Source organism: Eurypyga helias, unplaced genomic scaffold, assembly GCF_000690775.1.
Source record: "Eurypyga helias isolate BGI_N326 unplaced genomic scaffold, ASM69077v1 scaffold31340, whole genome shotgun sequence".
NCBI lineage: Eukaryota > Metazoa > Chordata > Aves > Eurypygiformes > Eurypygidae > Eurypyga > Eurypyga helias.
The window spans coordinates 11,359-21,018 of NW_010224494.1; the positions used below are offsets into that span (position 1 = coordinate 11,359).

Genomic DNA, 9,660 nt, shown 5'->3' on the forward strand with positions numbered 1-9,660 from the left:
TGGAGCATGGAGAGCAGAACCTCTGAGCTGCCCGTTCCTAAACACAGCCGACAGAGGAGGGGCACTAAAAGGACTCTTGACTTGTACGAGCCCAGTGTCCCGGGTTCAGACTGACCCTGGCTGGCAAACAGGAGGGCCCTTTGCACATCCCGAGTTTCCTGGGTGTGTCGGAGAAAGGGCTCACGCTTTTTGCCCTGCTCCTGCATGATCTTTCCATTTGCATTTTTTGTAGGGCACAGTCATTCGTGTATTTTCCATTCCTGGTGGGCAAAAGCTGTATGAATTCCGGCGAGGGATGAAAAGGTCAGTTCATTCTTCTGTTGGTGACAAGTACACAGAGGGCTCCTGGAGCAGAAATGTAAACACAGGGACGAGGCAACGTCAGATCCTGGTGGCTTTGGCATCTTTTGCAGAAAGAAAACACGAGCGAGCGTATCAGATAGAAATGCCATTGTGCCAGCCAGCCACACTGCACCCAGCTGCCTCCGGCAAGCGTGGTGATTCAGTTCTGTGTGTCGCAGAACAGGGCGATTGCAGAGAACAGAGCTACATTCTGTCCGTTTACTCTGTCCTTTCTGGCTTCTCACTTGAAATAATGAAGTCCCCAAAGTTATCACCCCAAATCTCGCCCTCTCAAGGAGGTGTTTTGAAGCTACCAAGTCATTTGCGCAGAGTCCAAGTCTCAATGGCAGTGATGGGCTCTTGCTGCCCTTCTGCAGGTTCCTGTAAATGTCTTCAGTAGGTCTTTTCCTGGCTTATTCCTCTTCCCCATCCCTGACCTGCCTGTGATTTTACACCCATTTAAAGGACAAAAACTGCCATGGCTGAGACACCCTGGCCCTGCTGAGCCTGCGCAGGAGGAGATGCTGCGTGTATCCGCCTCCCTAGCACTCCGGACATCCTCCCTGGCCTTTGCACGAGCTTTAGGTGCTGTAGCGAGGCCAGCACACGTCACTCACAGACAGCTCTGTGAGCAAGGACATTTCTACCTCTCTGGCCATTTGTCACTACCTTGAGGCTACCCCCAGCTCTGCTGAGTGAAGGGATTAGGGAAATGGTAGTCATTGAGCAGCCAGGCAGGGTGCTCCTTGCCATGTATGGGTCTCCTTCCTCCCCAACCTCTGTGAGCAAAACTGAGCAGTTCCCCTTGAACAGTGTGCCAGAAAGCAACCAGTCCTGTCTTTGCTTGGCCCTAGGTATGTGAACATAAGCTCTTTGGTGTTCAGCATGGATTCCCAGTTCCTCTGTGCTTCCAGCAACACGGAGACTGTGCACATCTTTAAACTGGAGCATCTCACTGACAGGTGAGGGGGTTAGCCCGGGTTAACCTGCCTGCCCCAGGGCTGTGTCTGCTTCAAGCGTCTGCCTTTGTGCAACTGGCCCCCATTTCCTCACCACGTACTCCTCATGAGCAATACCAGCTGCAAACCGCCTCCTTGGCATTGTGTCCCGTGGGATTGACTCCTTGGGAAAAGCTACACACTGCATCTCTGCTGCCAGCCTGTCCAGGCCTGCTTTGGGTTTATTAGCTGCCAGTGTTCCCTGCCTCCTTCCCGAGTATCAGGCTAGGCTGGTGCACAGTGTATGCCAGTGCTCCAAAGAAAGCCTCTGTGTCTCTGGGATCAGGATCGTTTTGGCTGTTCCTGATCTGTTTTGTCATGGCTGACTGCAGTAGCCCCACTGATGCTGCTTTGTGACCCTCTCAGCCGGCCAGAAGAGCCTCCGACCTGGAGCGGTTACATGGGAAAGATGTTCCAGGCTGCTACCAACTACCTCCCTGCTCAGGTTTCGGGCATGATGAACCAGGATCGCGCCTTTGCCACTGTCCGCCTGAACATCTCCGGACAAAGGAACATCTGCGCCCTCTCCACGTACGTATTGACGCCTGCAGCCCCTCTGCCACCCCGGCTTGCGAGCAGACACAGCTATCTCTGCCGAACACCACTGCCGCGGTCCTTATCTTGCCCCTGCGCCGGCAGAGCCGGCAGCACGCGTACGTGCTGCGTCCGTGTGCGGATGTGTTTGGACTCGTGGTGCTTTTCTCATTAGGATTCAGAAGCTGCCTCGGCTGTTGGTGACTACGTCAGACGGACATCTCTACATCTATAACCTGGACCCGCAAGACGGAGGGGAGTGTGTCTTAATTAAGAAACACAGGTAACTACCTCCAGGCACATCTGATACGGAGGCTGATCTTTTAAAAAAATAAGGGAAATTGCACTTGAAAGCAAAAAATGGAGCTGTAAGAGCAAGAACCTTAGAACTGACTGTGGTTTTACCTGCCTGATCCAGCAGACGTGGGTGGGATCCACGTCAGACGGCAGGGATGGGAGGTTTCTTGCAGGAGCATCCAGAGACAGCTCTCTAGGCAGCTGTGGGACATCACAGCTTAGACAGCAGAGGTGGGCAGGCTGTGCCTTAGGAGATGCCTCCAGCAGCAGAGTGTTGCCCACCATGGTAGCAGGAGAGCAGAGCAGGCCTTGACATCTCGTGGGTGCTGGAGAGCTGATTTTGGGGGTAGGATGGTGTGGAGCGACACTGGGAGCTTCCCCAAACAAAATCCTGCAGAGATGCATGCCCTTGGTGCCAAAACAGAGTCTTCCCTGCTGCTGTTCAGCTTGTATGCAAACTTGATTAAGCACATAATTCCCCCCCGCCCCGACATGCATCTGGACCACTTGGCTCCAGATGTGAAGCCTTTGGGGTGGGGTGTGACGTAACGTGCTCGAAGCTGGGAGGTGGCCGACAGCCAGGAAAATGCCAACAGCTTTTTGGAAAGCCACAAAACAACAGCCCTTCAAAGCTGCGCTGTCCAGTGCGCTCCGGCCACCCCCACTGCCCTCAGACACCGCTGACGCCCGCCTGCTCCCGGCCCGGCCCCTCTTAGCATCAGAAGACCGAAAAGAGCCCTTGGGTCATGAGTGACGTTGCATCACACTCTATCTCTGCTCCAACTCCATCCTAGACTAGCCAGCGCTGCTTTTCCCATCTAGCCTGTTCCCCTTTGGAGCCCCCTCTGCGATTAGAAACACTGTTTGCCTTTGTAACCTAAAGCTTTTGTGGTCAGTCTCTTCTATTCTCGTGCCAGCATTGTCCTCCGGCTGAAGTTGTGTTTTCCCTATCTTCTGCTCCCCCGTGCCTTACTCAGAGGGCACAGCGCTCTCCTGCCGCGCTGCTGGGGCTGCAGGCAGTGCCTGTGTGCGGTGATGTCCTTTAGGGAGCTGTGGATGCACGTGCCTGTCTTAGCCGGCGCTGGGGGAGGGATGGTTGGGATCAGGACTGACTCTTCTTCCCTCTCTTGCTCCTGTTAGTCTGCTCAGCTCAGGAAAGATGGAGGAGAACAAAGAAAACGACCTACGGCCTCCGTTACCTCAATCTTACGCAGCGACTGTAGCCAGACAAAGCACAGTGCCTTCAACTTCGACCATGCCAGGTAAGATCTGCCCTCCCTCGGGGTAGGGCAAGGTGGGAAGTCTCCCAACTCCCCGAGGGTTCAACCAGAAACACCACTTGTGCAGCGCAGATGGGGGCAGCAGGACTCCCTGGAGCTCACCCGGTTCATCCCCTGCCTCAGAACCAGGCCAGGCATTTTCTCCTCGGCCCCCGGGACCCCTTGCCAGTGCTTCTTCTCGCGCAGAGCCGCACCGCAGGCGGGCCCGCTGGCAGGGCACTGACCGTGTCCGAGCTCGCAGTCTGTCGGAGCACAGCTGCTCCCCGGCTGGTTTCCAGGAGTTGAAACCGTGGGTGCGAAGTCAGATCTCACTATTTTTGTGGCACAGTTACTACAGATTCTCCCCAGCATGTTACACCTTACTCTAACGAAGCCGGCACTAAATTATTGCAGGAGAAGACAATCTCCTTATATTCCCAAGTCTAGCAGCTGCTGCCTGGCTGGTTTCCAGGAGTTGAAACCATGGGTGCGAAGTCAGATATCACTATTTTTGTGGCACAATCACTACAGATTCTCCCCAGCGTGTTACACCTTACTCTAACGAAGCCAGCACTGAATTATTGCAGGAGAATACAATCTCCTTATATTCCCAAGTCTAAAGGGTCACCTACAGATGTGGATCTTACTCTGGAATTGGTGCTTACATTCATGGTGGGAGGAGGAGCGCTTCTGCCACAGGGGCTAGCCGTACAGTCCATTCCCTAATCCGTTGTGTCGATGGAGATACCTTTCCTTCTGCAGTCCCCCAGTGCTCTGCCCAAAAGCCAGAGAAAGCAGCTCTGTGCTGAAAAGGTGACAAAATAGTGTCTCCGCTGTTTGTTTCCAGCCCGCTTCCATCCATTTATCCATAACATCTTGTATTTTTACTTGGACAGGTTATTCGGAGGACGGTGGTGCCCTGCGAGGAGAGGTTATCCCAGAGCATGAGTTTGCAACTGGACCAGTGTGTCTTGATGACGAGAATGAGTTTCCTCCTGTGAGCATTCGGGACCCCTAAAACTGCAATTCAGCCCTCATCCTAAGAAGAAAGTATTAACCTCTGACAGAAGAGATACTGTTGCCCCCACCTTGTCCCAGCTCACTGTGAAGCCTAAAATAACTACTTAAGTTACAGGGGCAGTGCCAGGAAAAGTACATCCCCGCTAAATGGCAGCTAGGGATGGGGCAGAGATGCTCAAACCTCATTAGAGATGGGTCTGAACAAACTAGCTGAATGAGGTGCAGATGCAGTGACGTTCAGAGCCAGCTTTGTGCCTTGCGCAGATCTCTAGTGTTACCAGGTTTGATTTGAGCAAGACCATCATTTAGAAATAAAAACTTAATACTCCCTGTTGCATTTACAGTCGGTTGTAGTAGTTTATGGAATGCAACTGGGACGTACCTGAGCCTCACCACTCTCTTCCTTTCCAAGCTAACTGCAAGGGAAACTCCTTTCCCAAGTACAAAGATGAAGGGTGTAACAGAATTTTTAACTGGTTTATGATTTTACATGGCACTTTCTCAGTTACTGCTGGAAGAAGATACTGGTTTTTAAAATCTAACCTAAGCCTGGCAGTGTCCTTCCGGCTCCTTTTGCTGTCGTGCATTTACCGTGTTACGTGTCTAACCCCTGCCTGGGCAGATGTTGGTACCCTGCTGCCGTCGGGTTACCATCAGCGGTGTCTCCATAGCAGTAACGCATGAGCACAGCGGAATATCGTAATGGAGTTCGAGTTGTAGGCTTGGCAGGCTTTGGCATCCCTTAGTCTGTCTTTACGTCCCCACGGTTGGAGTTTTGCCTGAAAAGGAAGCAGTAGGGATGTTGTCGGGATCGCAGGAGGTGTTCCGTACGCTGAGGCACCTCCTGAGGCAGAGTGTTGTTTCGGTAAGAGGGCGGCTGGCTCACGACTCCCTTTGAAACAGCACGACCTAAATCCCACTCAAATCCCATCAACCTTAGCCCAGTTCTCTTCCGTTACCTGCAGCACAACCTGCTGCAGACAGGGCAAGAGTTTTCTAGCTGTCCCGCTCCGTTATCCAAGAAGGATATTTGAGATGGCCCTTCTCTGGCCAAGGTCGTGTGGCCACGGGGAAGCTGGTGGCCCGGGCACCTGGAAGGAGCAGCAGGGCCAGAGAGAAATCCTCTGCTTCCTTCTGGTCAACCTGCTCTTGACCATGTGGCTTGGGGACAAGCAAATGCCAGGAGGCAGGAATCACGCTGCTCCTGAATGCGCTTTCCTGCCGGGACTGAGCCGTAGGAAAGCAGCCCCAGGCCCTGGCTGTAACAGCAGCGGGCGCTCTCCTGAAACGCACTTTGATGGTCAGAATCCTGGGCTGTAACCGGCCTGACGGAGCAACCTACGGCTGTGACGTTAGGGAGGGCAGGCGCTTCCCAGAAATACTCCCTGATGCGGGCGGCGTAGCGATGGGAGCGCCCAGGTGGAGTCTCGGCCGCTCGGACGGGAGCTGTGCCCCGTGTTGGCGGTGTTTGCCGTTAGGTCTATACCCGCTGCTCTGCTGGCGAGCGCGGCGCTGGCTCCCGCTGCGTCGGGGCACATGGGCTCGGCCGGGATGTTTTGATGCTCTGGATTTCACCGAACTTCGCTGTTGTCGCCGCGCTGAGACGTTGGGTCTCAGTGACGCGCTCAAAGGGGGTTTCAGGCATCGGTCGCTTGTGTGCGGAGAAGGAGGGAGAGAAAACCTGACCTTATCCAACACAAATGTTTTGACAGCGTTCTGCTTGGCGGAAACATGGGAAGGGTTTGGTTTGTTTTCCAGTGTGCAACAAAAAAGACATTTAAAAACCTCAAAACTTGTGACAAGATGGAATATTCACCCGCAGCCCACGCCACGAGCACGGCTTTGAACTCAGACATACTTTCGGAGAAGCAGCAGTGCCCGCACCCGGCAGCTCCTCTCCGTTTTGAAACATCTTGCCTTCCCCTGACCTCCAGCAGAACTCCAGAGGCTCAGCAGCGAAGAGCCAGGGAAACAGCTTCAGCCTCCCACAGAATCTCCTGCTGACGGTCGCAAACTGCCTCTTCGTTAAACGGAAGGAGGGACGGGTGAGAGAAGGACAAGAAGCCCAAGGAGGGCTCATAAAAAGTGGCCTCAGCAGGGGCGAACGCGGATGTTGGCGCTGATGGAGCGCGGAGCGATCCTGGGCCGAGAGGGTTCCCTTGTGCCGATGGGGCGGATCAAGCGCTCTCAGCTCCTTTGACACGGACAGGCCTCGGGAATTACAGGGAGGCACAGCAGGCTGACGCTGGGGTGAGGAGAGGGTGCGGGGCCACCCGTGCTCCGGGTCAGAAGGCTGCACGGGGTGGGCAGAGCAAACCCAGCTCTGGCTCCAAACGGTTGTGGTGATGTTTTCTGTTACCTGCCTACACGGCTGCCGCTTTCCTGTGCCTTTGTTGGCGTCGGTGACATTTCCTGCCATGTCGGGAGCTGTTGGTTCGTGTTTCGGGCAGCTCCGCTCTGGGGAGCTGCCGCAGTGGCTCTCCCCAGCGAGGCGCAGTCGGAACAGTTTTGGGGTAGTGCTGTGAGGTTTGAGAAAAGGAATCCTACGGGATTCAGTGTGCGAGATGGCCGGTGTGGACCCGAGGGCTGCACATCAGGGGATCTCTCTTAAAACTTGTGGGATTCCGAAGGAGAGGTGATTTCTTCCAGCAGATTCCTCGATGCTTTTCCAGGCGTACACGATCCACCCTGCATTTGGCTGCACGCCGAAGCGTGTCGGCTTCGGGACCGGAGCTGACGTGAAGGCTTTGTCGGGAGAGCCATGTCCTTGAGTTGGGAGGATCGTGTACAGCAGTCAGCTCGTCCAAGGCAGCTTCCCCTCACCGATATGGTCTTAAAAAACAACCCCCATCGATTTTTGGCTACCTCCAAAACTGTTTGGGCAGCCTGCCTGTGCTGCCAGAGGATGCTGCCCCTGCGTGCCTGTGGCTCCTGCCTGCAGCATTCCTTACGGGATGCGCAGGGGGGAATACAAACTTCCCCCAGCAGTGAACAACAGCCGTCGGCAGCTCCTCGCTGCAGCTCCCGCTCCTGCCTGCTCCCTGGAAGGATGAGCAGGACCACGAGCTCCAGCAGCTGCCCTCACCACCACGACATCCCCTCCCTGGGAGCACTGCGGTCTGCGCGGGGGCGCATTCTGCCCCAGCGTGGGGTCCGCACACCGCCCCGCTGCTCCAAACCATGGGTCTTCGTACAAGCAGCCAAGCTGCAGATGCATCTTCAGCCCGCGGGACTGGTATTGGCCCAAGCTCCTCCTGGCTCTTTGCTGGATGGTGTTTCTCTCGTTCCGTTGCGCGGGTGTGCGACACTAATGATTTTACACGATTGTTCGTTTTAGCAGCTGGCTGTTAGCAGAGGAAGGGCAATGGACTTTGCAGTGGAGCTCTACTAATAATCATGTCTGATGGGGGATGAGCAAGTTGGGCAGAACCTGACTGGCCTCTTCTGCCCTGCTGGCTCAGACAGGCATTTTGGGCAGCTGGGGCTTGCAGGATTATGCCCAGTTTACCCAAACATGATCTGAGGTCTCCTGGGAAACGTGCAATCCAATGCCAATGCCCTGTGCCTCAACACTGGGCAAGTGACAGCACAGTCTCCAGTCTCCAGTCTCGTCCCCTGCCACCAGCAGCTGATGTGGAGCTGCTCCGGATCCTCGCTGCTGCGTTTCTTCCAGGCGCCTGCTTTACACTCTCGCCCAAAGGGTTTGCTGATCCTTAGGCTAGGCTTTCCCTCTCTTAACCCGGTCTAACATGCAGATGCTTAACCCTGGGCTCCGTCTGGAGACGCGGTGAGGCCCAGCACGCACCTTTGCCCTCCCGCCATGCCAGGAGCCGAACTTTTTGGGAGACTTGGCCAGGCAGAGAAGCCTCACCCCCAGTCACCCAAGTCCCGCGAAGCGTGGCTGCGCTCAGCCCGGTGCCAGCTACAGACAGGGCGCACTTACCACCCGCCCCGATGGTTCCCGTTCCCAGGACTGCAAATTTGGGGAGGGGGAGAGTAAATAAACCACTCACAAATCTGCCTTTGAATGGAAAGTAAAACACTGCCGGACATCCCTCCCCCTTCTCCCCCATGTGCGTAAAACCAACTTGAAACACGCCCTGTTGCTGGGAAAAGTAAGGCCCTTCTGTTTTGATTTTGGTAGATAATCTTGTGCCGTGGAGGTCAGCCGGGCGAAGCGAAGAGGTCGTGATGAGAAGCAAACATCCGCGCTTAGGACAGCTGCTGGGAAGCGCTTTGGAAAAGCCAGGAATTTCGAAGAACAGATTTGTGAGTCCCCAAGGAGAGAAAAAATAAAATACAAGGTGGGCCACTGCTTTTTTCCTACGGTTTGTTTAGGCGAGTGCCTGGCCCCGTTAGCCCCTTGTTTTAATTGTGTCCGGGTGGGTGTCAACGTACTGTATGCGCATCGCTGCGTTTAACAAACTCTGTTAGAACCACAGTGTAAATGCTAATTTAATCAGATTTGTATGTAACCAGAATTTTATATACCCGTTTGTCCCTTTTCTAATTTATGCCGGTTTATGTGTATAAATGTACTTAGAGGAAGATATATTAAACTTATGTCTTTGTACAGTATATACATCCTATTTTACCCAGGCAAAGTATTTTTGCAGTGATATTAGAGATGCTGTTTGCTGTGTTGGAAGAGAATAAAGTCAGGGTCTGGCCCTGGCAGCTCGCTGCCGTGCTCCTGCTGTTCTTTGTGGGGCCCTAAAGATGTCAGCCTTGATTTACGAGTGGGGGAGTGGGTTCGAGGGGGCTGGTGCCTGGCCGGAGCTGCTGCCTCCCGCTCACACCGGTTCCCTCACTGCTTCCCCAACGAAGCGTGGAAATCCGAGTCCGGAATTGCCGCAGACAGCCCCGCTCAGCTGCTGTGAAATCCCGGTGGTTTCTTAAGTTTCAGTTGCACCTTCGATTTCGCCTTTGCAGCTCCCCAGGCATCTGCCCAGAAACGGCCCTGTACGCGCAGTTCGGTCCCATCTGCGCCCCTGGCATCCCGTTGGGATCGGCAGGAGCAGCTCCTCTGCCGGGAGCCCTGCTCTGCCGGGATGCCTCGGGGCCGGGAGCCTGCCCTCCCCAAGAACGCCGTTGCACCATCGGCCTTGCCATGTGCGGTTGAGCGGGAGCAGCTACCCCAGCGCCGCGCTGCACACCTTCCCGTGCCTTCCCAAAACCAGCCTTTTCCATACACTGGGAGGTGGGTGGCA

The 9,660-nt window shown here is 54.8% G+C and overlaps 1 protein-coding gene across 1 annotated transcript in view; it reads left to right on the forward strand.

The window, feature by feature from the left end:
* WIPI1 (WD repeat domain, phosphoinositide interacting 1) overlaps nt 1-9,127 on the forward strand; it is a 20,248-nt gene extending 11,121 nt beyond the window's left edge. The window contains exons 7-13 of the mRNA XM_010161720.1: nt 233-303; nt 1,197-1,304; nt 1,707-1,871; nt 2,050-2,157; nt 3,312-3,433; nt 4,327-4,427; nt 8,595-9,127. Coding sequence (XP_010160022.1) covers nt 233-303; nt 1,197-1,304; nt 1,707-1,871; nt 2,050-2,157; nt 3,312-3,433; nt 4,327-4,427; nt 8,595-8,642 — 723 coding nt within the window. The 3' untranslated portion in view covers nt 8,643-9,127. The remainder of the gene's footprint in view (nt 1-232; nt 304-1,196; nt 1,305-1,706; nt 1,872-2,049; nt 2,158-3,311; nt 3,434-4,326; nt 4,428-8,594) is intronic.
* Nucleotides 9,128-9,660: the final 533 nt, after the last annotated feature.